Source organism: Fundulus heteroclitus, chromosome 16 (genome assembly GCF_011125445.2).
Source record: "Fundulus heteroclitus isolate FHET01 chromosome 16, MU-UCD_Fhet_4.1, whole genome shotgun sequence".
In the NCBI taxonomy this organism is placed as follows: domain Eukaryota; kingdom Metazoa; phylum Chordata; class Actinopteri; order Cyprinodontiformes; family Fundulidae; genus Fundulus; species Fundulus heteroclitus.
In genome coordinates this window covers 26,258,422-26,271,357 of record NC_046376.1, presented here as the reverse complement: position 1 = coordinate 26,271,357, position 12,936 = coordinate 26,258,422, and the positions used below count along the sequence as shown (strand labels likewise).

The window sequence follows — 12,936 nt, the reverse complement described above, 5'->3', positions numbered from 1 at the left end:
AGCTAATAGCTAAGTTGCAGACCAGGTCCCTAAGATTGTGAGTCAGGAAAATGGACCATGGAAAAATATCAATAACTCAGCAGTTAACATTTCGTAACTTCAGACAATTTAAAAAATGTCATGACATATCTTGGCAATTTTGCCAAAAATAACATGACAAAATCTGGAGTTTCCTGTCATCCTCATAGCAATAATGGGAGTTGCCTTCAGTTGTAAATAAGAACTGGTTTTCAGACATTATATCTGTTAAAATTAAGATTAAATAAATAAAAATAAATTAGGTTTACAAATTAAAGTTCAAAGTTCACAACAACTTTGAACTTTTCTGAGTATTAATAACTAGCCTTTTTTCTTCTGATGTGTCGCAGATGTTTAAAGTCCTTCACTTAGTCATAGTAATGACCCGTCTACTGCGCAATGAAGGGATCCCTCCGCAAGTCTGAGTCACAGCCTAAAAAAAATGTTTCATGTCTGTGTGCTTCTAGGTTCTCAGTAATTTAAAGGGCAGAGAAATAAGTAAATAATAATAAGGAATTTTTAGGCTAAGATAGAAGCTCTCTGAGAATATGGGCACTGGTGATTATTGAATAGGCAACACAATCCATGAAGACATGAGATCCCCAGTCATTCCTCATTTACCATTGATTACTGACTAGATTCTTTCCCCCTAATTCATTGACACTCACTGTTGTACCAATATTAAAATTATTTGACACAGAAATACAACTTGAAAAGGTACTTGGTTGAAATTTTTATCAGACATTCATAGTTTCATGAATACCTGTCGTTTCTCTTGCTTCTAAGCTGACAAAACTGAAAAGATTTCATTTGATTCCCTGTATTTATCGACCGGTGTCCCACAAGGGTCTGTGCTGGGTTCACTTCTCTTCAGTAGTTAAATTCCCAAAATAAAACAAAAAAGGCACATTGCATATTAATGAGACGAGCACTCATGTTTGTCTCTGGAGCTTTTCAAATCATTTCAGTCATTTTTGTGCATTTCAAAATTAGACTATTAGCGTGTATTGAGATTACTAAGCAATTTAGGATTGGGCATTTCTTATTACAATGTCAATAGGTCAACTACTAATTTTGATCACAGCACTAATTAAAATAACAGGGATATTCTTTGTCAAATCTTCCTTAGTTGTTCTTAATCTTTAGATTCATACAAGCCTTTTTATCATTTGGAAAGATGAAAAGACAAAAACCTCTATGTTGCAGGGCGGCGTTCATCAGAGAAGGAGCCGAGAGGCCCACGTTCAGATTGCTCTTTGGGAAGAGTTGTAAGAAAACTAACAAAGCGTCCTGAACACAAAATTCCTGGAAGAAAAACCTGTCAGATGCTGCAGGGGACTGGAGACTGGGGCCTCCAAACATACAGCCATGGAATAGCATTTGTATGTTTTAGAACAAAGTGCAGAGCTAAAGCCAGTTGAGAATCTGCAGCAACCAAAAAAACTGAGGCTGCTGACACACCCTTTGCATTCAGTCTAGCTGAGCTCAAGCTATTCTGAGCAAAGCGAGTAGAAATTTAACTCGCACCTGTATGCAGGGGTGTAAGCATCATCTCAGAGGTGAGGGGAAGCATATTCCAGAGGTCTGTTGAGTGATATGTCGTCCTCTTGCACCTCTCCTTAGTGGCTAAAGAACTTATACACTGACAGCCACAGTTCAGCACCAGGGGGCCGACTTTATTTCTTTAAACTATATTCTAAAACACTTAAAGTTTTATCCACCCAGCTCCGGTTGAGCTGATACAACGAGTCATGACCCTCAAACAAATCTACAGGGTAGGTATCTCCTCCCTGACTCAGCTATTTCTGTTGTGGCAATGAAGACTTCTTTTAAATATCTGGAAAACCACAGTGAGCACAAGTCCGGCAGAGAAATTAAAGAGGATCTGGTTTATACCTCGGTATAATGGTTCACACCTTGCATGATCCGGCGAGGGATGTAACATGGGTAACGTTAGTAATCCTGTTTACCAGATTTTCTCGGTTGCACCGCAGGTTGACAACGGTTGCAACGGCTGAAAATAAAAAGCGCACGGGACAGAGATACGGGGAAATGCAGTGGGGATGCCCTACGCACACCCAGCTTCCGTTACGCCCACGTTGGGTGTTATCGCAATTCCATTTCCCAACCGTGCACCGTGTTGAGTTGACCTATCACACACACGGCCAGCGAAATATAAGGAATTTAGCGGCTGGGAAAAGTGAGTGGCTTTGCAAAGGCCTATGAGTCGGTTCCTCTGTGTGAAGTTGGTGTGTGGGCTGAGGTTGAAACAGCGTGTACTTTCCTTCCCCGTGTCAGTTTGATGAGGATCCTGATCTCTCTTCTTCTGCTTTCTGTCTGAATGGCCCAATCTAGGAATCACATGGCTTCACACGCTTCCTGGTAATGATCTGCACACACTAGGCATGGCTTCACTTACATTTGCAAAGCAGAAGTGGATAACTGTTGCTCTTAATCCACTCACTGGGTCTGTCTGCCCGGTGCAATGTACCTGAAATACTTTCAGGTGACAGGTCTGACTATTTTTTGCTTTGTCGTGTGTTTTTTTTTTTTTTACGGTTGAAGAGTGAAACTGAGTCTGGTTCGGTTTTCCTAACGTCCACATATTTTTCCACTTTCGGTTTTGTTTTGACCAGCTGTGGTTCTTCACATCGGTTTGATTGAGTCATCCTGTAAATCCATGACCCACACGCTGACCACAAAAAGAACAACCTGAAGCTTTGGAGGAGGCAGTTATGTTTTGTGGTTGATTTTTTTTTTGCTTTTTAGTCTTTAGTCGGAGGCTCGGCTGCTTCAGGTTTCAGGGGGCGCACGAGGGATCTTGTGTAAGTATCTGGAAGTTCGCTGTTGTTTTTTAGATTTTTTTAAGCTTATGCAATAGCTCAGCTTTCTCACAGGAAGCTAAGGTTACTGATCCTGAAAGAGACCACAGAAATCAAACAGTACCTTTATAGTTTTCGAGCCTCTGCACAGCCGTCTGAGAGAAACATGAATGAAGAGGCGCCACTGCTGAGGAGAAGGACCGCCACATCTGAATCCCAGGTTGGAAACAGCTTCATTTTTTTTAAATCCTTCCTTCAGGAACCCAAAGCAAGCAATGATCAAATGTCCCTTGTCATTTCGTGGATACATTTTACAAATCTTGTTTAAGTTGTTGCAGAAATGTCTAGCTCCACCAAAGACACAATTTCCCCTGAACTCCTCTGTTTTGGGTGAAGTTCGATTCTTTTGAATCACGTCTACCTGTAAACATAGAGGGCCTTTTGTTTTAACCTTAAAACAACCCTTGCCACACGAGGAAGTCCCGGCATAAGGGTTCAATTGGGTTCAAGAGCTGAAGAACATTTATTTGACCAAAGTAATAACGTTTTGCTGTTTTCTTGTTTTGACCCGAGAGCGTACAGCACCTATGAAAATTATTTAACAAGTAAGCAACCGGTTTGCAGTTTGTCGTGTTACAACCACAGGCTACCATGTATTTAGTTGGGATTTTATTGAGCAACAAAGAGGAGTAAGTATATCATGAATATGAAGGAAAAATACCTTCTTTTTTTTCACTGAGATGCTCTTGAGTCAACTCTTGATAAAACAGTTTTGTTTTTGTGTTTTTTGCAATTACAGCAAAAAACACATTATTTTGGGGTGTGCACATCTGAGCACTGACATTTTTTGCAGATATCTCAAGCAAAGTGACATTGGACAGAGTATATGTAAAATAATAATAATAATAATAATAATAATAATAATAATAATAATAATAATAATAATAATAATAATAATAATAATAATAATAATAATAAATATTATTATTAACTAATTATATGGATTTAGCTCTGGTCTTTGACTAGGTCATTTAACAAACTTGCCACATATACCACACACTGCACTTTGGATCTTGGCCAAAACATTACAATTTATTTTCATCTGGTTTCCTTCTTCCACACGTTTGCTAAGTCACTTACTTTGCTTCTGGGGCAGAGTGAGCTGGACCTCTTTTTATGTGTTCTTACCAAGTGCACAACACACTTTCCGGGATTGTCGTTTGTGACGCTGTTTGGAAAGCCTCTTAACATTTTCCTTATCTTTCACAATTATCAACTACTTTATGCTTCTCTATCACAATAAATCTTAATAAAATGCATTGAAGCCTGTGTATAGAGTTTGAAAAATCCAGGAATCTAAATGCAGAGCAGGGCCGTGTATTAAAGTAAGCAGGGCTCTCTTGAATGCGTAAAAAGGTATTGAACTTTTTTGTGCATTAGATAGTAATTCTTTCAGGTATTGTGCAAACTGATGTTGTTTTTAATAATTTCTTGATACCACAGAACTACCATTTCAAAGACAGCATACAGTTATAGGTGAATGCTTAAAAGCAAACATATTTGGGATGACCTTAAATACTTTGATTTTCTAGTTAGAATTGTTGCGAGATTTTAGGGTAATAACCCAGAGATGTTTAAAGTGTTCCGTTGTGTTTTTAGATTAGTGTCAAATCATGTAGTTTTGTCTTCTACTTGTTTTCAACACCTCCGTCTGTCTTCATTTCAGATCAGTAACTCCAGGCTGTATCTGGCCGTGTTCTCTGCAGTTCTGGGAAACTTCAGCTTTGGTTACTCCCTGGTCTACTCGTCCCCCGTTCTTCCAAAGTTTAAAAGTCCCGATGCAGACCCCCTGCTCAGGATGGACACCAACCAGGCTGCCTGGTTCGGGTCCATCTACTCCCTGGGTGCAGCCGCCGGGGGGCTTGGGGCTATGCTGCTCAACGACCTGATTGGACGGAAGATGAGCATCATGATGTCAGCGCTGCCCTCGGCGGCAGGGTGGGTCTCACCATAAACCTACAGTCACTGAGATACAACTCTGTGCACTCCTGTGTTATAAGATTATGTATAAATACAGGACATAAAACAATGAATTTGAGCTTTTTGACCAATTAAATACAGTAACAAGGCCCAAATTGCCCTAATATAAGGAGTGATTAATTGACACAAAAATCATAAATGTACAAACAATGATGCTTTGAATTTATAATTTAAACTAGAAACAATTACATTAGCATAAAATATGTATACCCTTTACATAGGACATTGGAAAGGTTTTAGTAATTAGTACTTAGTACCGCAAACATGACTTATTTATTGAGGATAAATAAATAACAGAAAAAATATTGAATAATCATTGATACAAACTACATTAAATGTACAAATAATCTAGTACAGGGATTTGTTTTATAGCAATAATAAATATTTTAGAAGAAATGGAAAAAGTTGCAGAAAAATATATACATAAATACACAGTAGACAAGATAAAAGAGGTGAGACAGTATTTTCAGTGTTGTACATGATGATCTCAGTAGCCTAAATGGTTATCTAGACATTTGCTTGTGTGGTACAATCTCCTCTCTGGCTTTTAATTGTCGCATGATTATGGCGTTACGCCATACTTGATCACTTCTCACTTTCCAGACTGGTGTGTAAAGGCAGAGAAAAAGATGCTTTGATTTGTGGCAATGCACGTTTCAAAGTGTTTCAAAGTTCTCTTTCCAGAGCTGTGTGGACAGAGATTTTACTCATTTTCTACTAAACAGATTTTATGTCAGTCAATTTGACAAATATAACCGCTTTAAACAAGCAGGCAATCACTGTAAAATGCTGAAAGGTGAGTACACAATAATATCAAATAGATGAAGTAGTAACATGAGCAGTATGGCAAGTAAACATAACAAGCAAATCAAAATAATGATGATGTAAATAAGGTGTGTTAAAACATTTTAACGCTGCGTGACAATTATTTAATTTAGCTAAGTTTCACCATCATGTCACACGTTTCTTAGTCCAGTCTAATTGGTTAATTTCACTCCTTTGATCACTAGGTGTGCATTTCTGGAGTTTTTTTTCTCTTGTTCTAGCAATCAATCACAACTCTCAGAGGACAGTGTCACACCTAGTCACACCTAGCACCGAGTACAACCACACCTCCTCACTAAGATAAAAATTTCTGTCGTCTACTTACTCAAAGTGGCTCTCAGCAGCGATCTGAATCACTCTTAAGCTAAGACTCCCAGGTAGGAATTTTTACGCTAAGATAGAAGCTCTCTGAGAATATGGGCACTGGTGTTTATTGAATAGGCAACACAATCCATGAAGACATGAGATCCTCAGTCATTCCTCATTTACCATTGATTACTGACAAGATTTTTTCCCCCTAATTCATTGACACACACTGTTGTACCAATATTAAAATTATTTGACACAGAAATACAACTTCAAAAGGTACTTGGTTGAAATTTTTATCAGACATTCATAGTTTCATGAATACCTGTCGTTTCTCTTGCTTCTAAGCTGACAAAACTGAAAAGATTTCATTTGATTCCCTATATTTATCGACCGGTGTCCCACAAGGGTCTGTGCTGGGTTCACTTCTCTTCAGTAGGTACAATAATAAGTCATTTCCTGTGTGTGGACAGTGTGATATTACCATGTAAGCAGATTGTACAATAGATTTCTACCCAACACAGAGGAGTTAGCTGGCAGGTTGACAGATGCTCTAGCAAACGTCAAATTCTGGCTCAGCAGATGATGGCTCAAGAGATGCTTGTTAGCTGAGCTCTAGAGCAGCAAGAAGCACTCCAGCTTGTATCCTTAACAACACTTCTGCCACCATTACAATAAATACTCAGGTTGTTGAAAGCATCTGATAACGTTCTATCTGCCTATTTGTAATGGTTTCCTGATCACCGGAAAAAATGCCATTCATCTGCTTAAACCTGGGCAAGGAGATGTTGTACGTTTATGAACTATGTTTTCCTTTGTAAAGTTTTAGTAATATAGGACTGTACATGTGTTGCTCAGATACACGCTGATGGGAGGAGCTGTGAACTTGTGGATGCTCCATGTGGGTCGATTTCTAACCGGTGTCGCGGGGGGAATGACCGCCGCATCAATTCCAGTAAGTTATTTGGATCCGTTCCGTCCCTCTAGTTTCCCTATTGGTACCAGATCCAGTAGGGTAACCCAATCCTCCCTTTTCCCAGCAGCGCTCTCTAGCTTCTTCTTGTGGATCCCAAAACACTCCTAGGCCAGAAGGAACATAAAGTTCAGCCACTCAATCCACTCCAGTGGAAAGAAACCAGAAAATCTCAAAACAGAGGCACACAGAATCAATCTCAATTAATCTTGCTTCCTGAATATGGTCCCCTACCACTAAAACACCTGCTGGTCAGGTCGGAATTCCCAGGACTCTGGTTATTTCAGTGTTAGGTTCCCGGGGATCCTGTGGTTTTGGTTTATATGTTTCCACCTTGCCTATCTAGAACTCTGTTAGTTTCAGTTCCTATTGCAGTCAGTTTCTGTTCATTATTGTTTATTTTAGGCTCCTCTGGATCCTACAGTTCTGTTGAGGTTTTGCACTTATTTTCAGTATTGTTTGTTATCTGTAGATTATTTTGACTAGTTAGTTAGTTAGTTCTGCTCTCTATTATTTTAGTAGTTTGTTTTTGTATCTGTTAGATTTGGTTGTAGTAGTTATGTTAGCTCTTTATTTTCCGCCTGCCTGTCCTTTGTTAGGTTTAGTTAGGTTATTTCCCCAGGTTTAGCCATTCTTCATGTTTCCCCTGTTAGATTCGGTCCTCCCTCTGTGCCTGCCAGTTTATTGCTCTTTCTCTCCTTCTGCCTAATTGCCTTGCTCCTCCCACCTGTGTAATTTACTCCACCTCTTCTTCCTCCCGTCTCCTCCCCTATATATTCTGTCAGTTTAGCCACACCCAGTTGTCAGGTCCTCCGTTATGCAACCCTTGCCCTGGTCCCTGGTTCCTGTGCTTCCCCTGCTGAACTGCTGGCCTAAATATTGACTTAAATAAACCATCATTTAATTCAACATGCAGCTCCCACTTATGTAAACACACATGTGTATGTATATATATGTATGTATGTATATATATATATATATATATATATATATATACTAGAACATAGAGTCCCCTTTTCAGATTAAAAGTGCCTTTTGAAAATAACAACCTTTAAGCAAATGTCTGGGCTTAATAAAAGTACTTTTCGTTAAGCCCACATTTCTGTATTAAAATGTTTTCTTATTATTAGTTTGATGTAATAGTCTAAACCTAAATGTCGTGTTTTTGTTGTATGTAAACAAAAAAATAATCTGTTTAACATAAATAAGGGCTTTAAATTAGTCTGTGAGTAATTAATCTATATTATGTGCTTACGTTAGTTAACTGGATTACTAAAATTATTTTACTTTTTAATAATATGAATGTGCGTGCGTGCGTGCGTGCGTGCGTGCGTGCGTGCGTGTGTGTGTACACACAACTATATAAGGTGTTTTGTGTGTTTTATGCAACAGGTTTATATCTCAGAGATCTCCCACAAAAAAGTCAGAGGGGCCCTGGGCTCTTGCCCGCAGATCACAGCTGTGTTTGGGACCCTGACACTCTATGCCCTTGGTAATGTATATATATATATATATGTACTCACATTATCCACACTGAGCTGCTTTTGTTACAAAACACCAAAAAAAAAAAAAAAAAAAAAAAAAAAAAAAAAACTCAAAGGAGGGGCATCTTTCAGATTTCAAGTAGAAGCACTACAGGTCGTGCAACCTGCATTTTTCTCTTCGTGCTGAGTCACACAGAGACACTCTCGGTTACATGTCAGAACGGTATGACAGCTATGTCTCTTCACTAATCCTTCATGCCTTGCTTGTGTTAACCTACGACATACAGGCCTGGTGGTACCATGGCGGTGGCTCGCAGTGGCAGGGTCCGTGCCGGCAGTGGTGATGGTTGTCCTGCTGGTGTTCATGCCCTCCTCGCCCAGGAGACTCCTCTCCCTCGGCCAGGAGCAGAAAGCAGAAAAGGCGCTCCGCTGGCTGAGAGGAAGCAACTACAACACTAACATAGAGCTCAGCGCCATAAAGGTAGAAGATGCTAAATTTAGCTTTAAACAACAGGAAGCGAATCAGTGAGGTTTTAAAGGCTCAGCTGGTGGACATAATATTTACACCGACCTGAGCTGTCGGCCCAAGTGTACGTGAATGATTGTGCTATTTTGTCTCTATGCCACAGCACAGCATTAATACGCAGGTTAAAATAACCTGGTCTCAGCTGGCCATGCCCATCTATTACCGGCCTATCCTGATCTCAGTTGGGATGCGTTTCCTGCAGCAGATGACAGGGATCACGCCGATTCTGGTTTACCTGGAGCCCATCTTTGCCAAGAGCAATGTCTCCCTGGAGCCCAGGTTGGACGGCGGTGCTTTGGACAGCAGCTAAAATATACGGATCGCTCTTGTCATGTTGGACTCAAAGCAGCGTCCTGTCCTTCTTTGCGCCCTTCAGGTACGCCGCTGCCACCGTGGGAGTTGTCCGCCTCTTCTCTGTCGCTGTGGCAGCCAGTTTGATGGACCGGGCGGGACGTAAAGCCCTGCTGTACGCGTCGAGCATGCTGATGTTTCTGTCCTCCCTGACGCTGACCATGATCTCCCACACCACACCATGCCCCGCTGTAAACGTTACGACTCTGAACCACAGCCTCCACGCTGAGCTGGGCAGCACGTTACAGGCCAGCCAGGGGACGGCTGTGAGCCTCATCCCTCTCATCAGCACCGTGGTGTTTATATTCGGTGGGTTTTGACTCAGAGAACTGAGAGTTAAGCTAAAATGTTTTACAAGCGGTCCTTTCCGAACTATGTTCAGACTCTATATATTTATTCCCAAGTCTGATATCGAGACACGTAAAAAAAAAAAAGCAAGCGTCTCGAGTTATAATGTTTTAGACAAAACACTGAACTACAAATCCACACATTGCCAAAAAGACCACCAGGAAGAGTAGCAACGACAAAATCTCTTGCTTCAGTGGAAATTTGTTTCCAATTTGTTCAGTAGGAAGGTCAAAAAAATCTGATTTAGATGTTAAAATAAATGTGTCCGCATTTTTCTCTTTATCAAGAGTTAACAATAGTTTCCTCATAATAATGAATTTCTCATTACCTTGAAATAACCTCATGAAAAATGTTTACTGGAAGAATGTCCATTCTTGGGTTCTGTAAATTAGTAAATAGATATTTAACAGGTTAAAAGCCTCATTTAGAACCTGCCGTTCTTGATGTTTGACGTGCATATTAAAAACAATGATGTTAACTAAAGTAAATTATTATTACATTACATATCAAATTTTGGTTAGCAGTGTATTGGAAACATATTAGCTTCATGGAAACACAACATTTCGATGAACGGACCAAAACATTGATAACTGGTGGCAGAAATGGCAGAAAAGGCAAGGTTGGGGGAATGTAGGTTCTTTTATCAGAGTAGAAGAAGGATTTAGGTCAACCAGCCTGTTCACTAAACAGCTAAAGCATCAATAAGCAGCAATGTCTGTAGGAGTGTTCAGACAGTTTATTTTGCTTTCTTTCAGTTTCTTTTAACTTGTATGAGACACACGCTGTATTTCAATCAAATACCGACGTCAACGACAGCATGCCAGCTCAGGAACTTTATTTTGAAATGTATTTACTGTTAGTTTTATATTTACCTCCCGGAGCTCAATTAACTATTGCCTTTTTTCACGTTCGTATCCGTGTCCTAAACCCTGGCAGGTGAAACTGGTTGTCATGTCGTCACACCTGTTTTGTAGAAACAAAACAACAACAACAAAAAAAAAACATTATATGCATGTTTTGTGCTCTGTCATCACATTGTTGGCTGTCTCCTAGGATACGCCATGGGATGGGGACCAATCACGTGGCTGCTGATGTCAGAGGTGCTGCCGCTGGTGGCCAGGGGCGTGGCCTCGGGCCTGTGCGTCACCGTAAGCTGGGTGACGGCCTTCGCCCTCACGCACGCCTTCACCCACTTGGTGGACATCTACGGCCTGTACGTGCCCTACCTGATGTTCACCGTGGTGTGCGTCTTCTGCCTGCTGTTCAACGCCGTGTGCATCCCAGAGACTCGCAAGCGCTCGCTGGAGGAAATAGAGAACTACTTTAGGACCGGACGCACCTTCACCATCAGACAGAATCATCCTAGCGTGCTGACCAGTTGAAAAGGAGATGGGTCAACCGAATCAAAACGGAGCGGTTTCTGATCTGAAGGTTGAGGAAAATAAAAGTTTAGTGTGGGACATTTCACTTCGAGGGTCTAATATAACTTTAGGCTTCTCTGTTTTATAACAATAATTACAAGCCTACACAACACAGTGCATCATTCTGAAGCTGGAGGCAATGGTTTAAAGCTGTGTTTAGATAAGTCTGCCTTGCACTTGTATTCGTATTGATTTAATATTGTATAGAACCCCTGTTCACTCCAACTACAGCTGCGAGTGCTGCGATACCTGTATATTTAGGGTCCTTGTCCTGATTAAAGATAAACCTCTGCCTCAATCTAAAGTCTTCAACAGCCTCTAAAAGGTTTTCCTCCAGGATTTAGCTGTATTTATCTGTCTTCCCATCAATACTTATCAGCGTCACTGCCCTTTAGCAACCCCACATCACGATACGGGCACCACCATGTGGAATAGCGGGGATGCTGCGTACACGACGATGTATTGTTAGCTTTCCTCCACACAGTGTTTGTCATATAGACAAAAAAGTTACATTTTGCTCTCAGCCACATGTTTGGTCTGTCCCCTTTGGCTTGCGACAACCCGCTGTGTTTTCGTCTTCCTGCTGCTCTTCCATCAAAGACAGATTTGTGGGTTCATCGTGAACCCACTGTTCACAATGCATGGGAGATGGACCTGTAAGCAGCAGGCAGAAACCAGGTACGCTATAATTAGAATCCAGCTCTGCGTTTACAATCTCTCACACATATTGAAGCTTTTACAGTTGACTGACACACCTGACTTCTATGGGGGATCTAACAAAGCGCTGGGGCAACTACAAAAACTCAAGTCAAGCACACCAAAACATGGCCATATTGGTTAGAAAAGGCTGATGTAAATACAGCCTTAATAGTGAAGCTTATAGTGCTGTATGGAAGGGAAAATGACTGACTTCTTTCTATTCCTTTACATTATTACATTATTGTCTTTGATATTACTGTAACATTTGATATCAGTCATAATATGCATTTTGTGTCACTTATGGTCTGCCCTTAAAATACACGGCTATGCTGTTATACTAAAGGTTTTTGTTTTTGGTTGGGTTTTTTTTCCAACAGATACAACAAATATACATAGAAAAGGATAACACTGTGGAATAAAAGATAACAGATGAGAGGTGTGATGTAAAGATGCTTGAACCACAATTAGCATATGTTTTGTGATAAATTAAGGAATTTAATTTATTCGGATAGACTAAAAGAAAACACTGCACAAATATTTCAGAAAAACAAAACTGGTGTAAAGAAATGTGAACATGCAGTGTAAATTGAGGTAGTCATAATTTGTCATGCCAACCAATCAGGATGGAGACTTAAACAACAACAAAAAAAATGTACTTGAATAAAACTGATACCAACCGGATTAGCTGGGCTGACCACAGTCAGCTCCCTGTGACACAGGTTAGAGTGTGACTCAAAGATAATGATGCTTAGCAGCCAATGGATTCAGTCCCTCCTCTTGTGAATTATCATCATACTGACCATTTCCAGCTGCTTCTGTTTGAGTAAAGGGTGAACAATAAAACGTATTTATCTCAAATAATTACGGTATATATATAGAAATATAAGTATTTATTATATACATAATTTTTCATATAAATACATTTTAATGTTCATTCTCAACTCAAACAAAAGCTGGTGTGATTGGTCAGTATGATGATATATGGATTATCAAGTGTGTGTTTTATATATATATATATATATATATATATATATATATATATATATATATATATATATATATATATATATATATATACTTACACTGTGGTGGTATGGTGGTACAGTGGTTACACGGACACAGT

General features: G+C 39.9%; 1 protein-coding gene across 1 annotated transcript; it reads left to right on the top strand.

The window, feature by feature from the left end:
• The first annotated feature begins 2,335 nt into the window (after nt 1-2,335).
• Nucleotides 2,336-12,670, top strand: slc2a6 (solute carrier family 2 member 6). The gene is made up of 10 exons (XM_036148782.1): nt 2,336-2,400; nt 2,788-2,843; nt 2,962-3,060; nt 4,567-4,838; nt 6,870-6,966; nt 8,377-8,476; nt 8,756-8,949; nt 9,098-9,273; nt 9,371-9,654; nt 10,747-12,670. Exons 3-10 carry the CDS (start codon nt 3,007-3,009, stop codon nt 11,073-11,075), a joined length of 1,506 nt encoding a protein of 501 aa, XP_036004675.1. The 5' UTR covers nt 2,336-2,400; nt 2,788-2,843; nt 2,962-3,006; the 3' UTR covers nt 11,076-12,670.
• Nucleotides 12,671-12,936: the final 266 nt, after the last annotated feature.

Excerpts from the sequence above, each read along its gene's own strand:
- slc2a6 (XM_036148782.1), top strand. The coding sequence starts at position 3,007 with ATGAATGAAGAGGCGCCACTGCTGAGGAGAAGGACCGCCACATCTGAA. Across the intron at positions 8,477-8,755 it reads CCTGACACTCTATGCCCTTG|GCCTGGTGGTACCATGGCGG; the intron begins GTAATGTATATA and ends TACGACATACAG. Across the intron at positions 9,655-10,746 it reads CACCGTGGTGTTTATATTCG|GATACGCCATGGGATGGGGA; the intron begins GTGGGTTTTGAC and ends GCTGTCTCCTAG.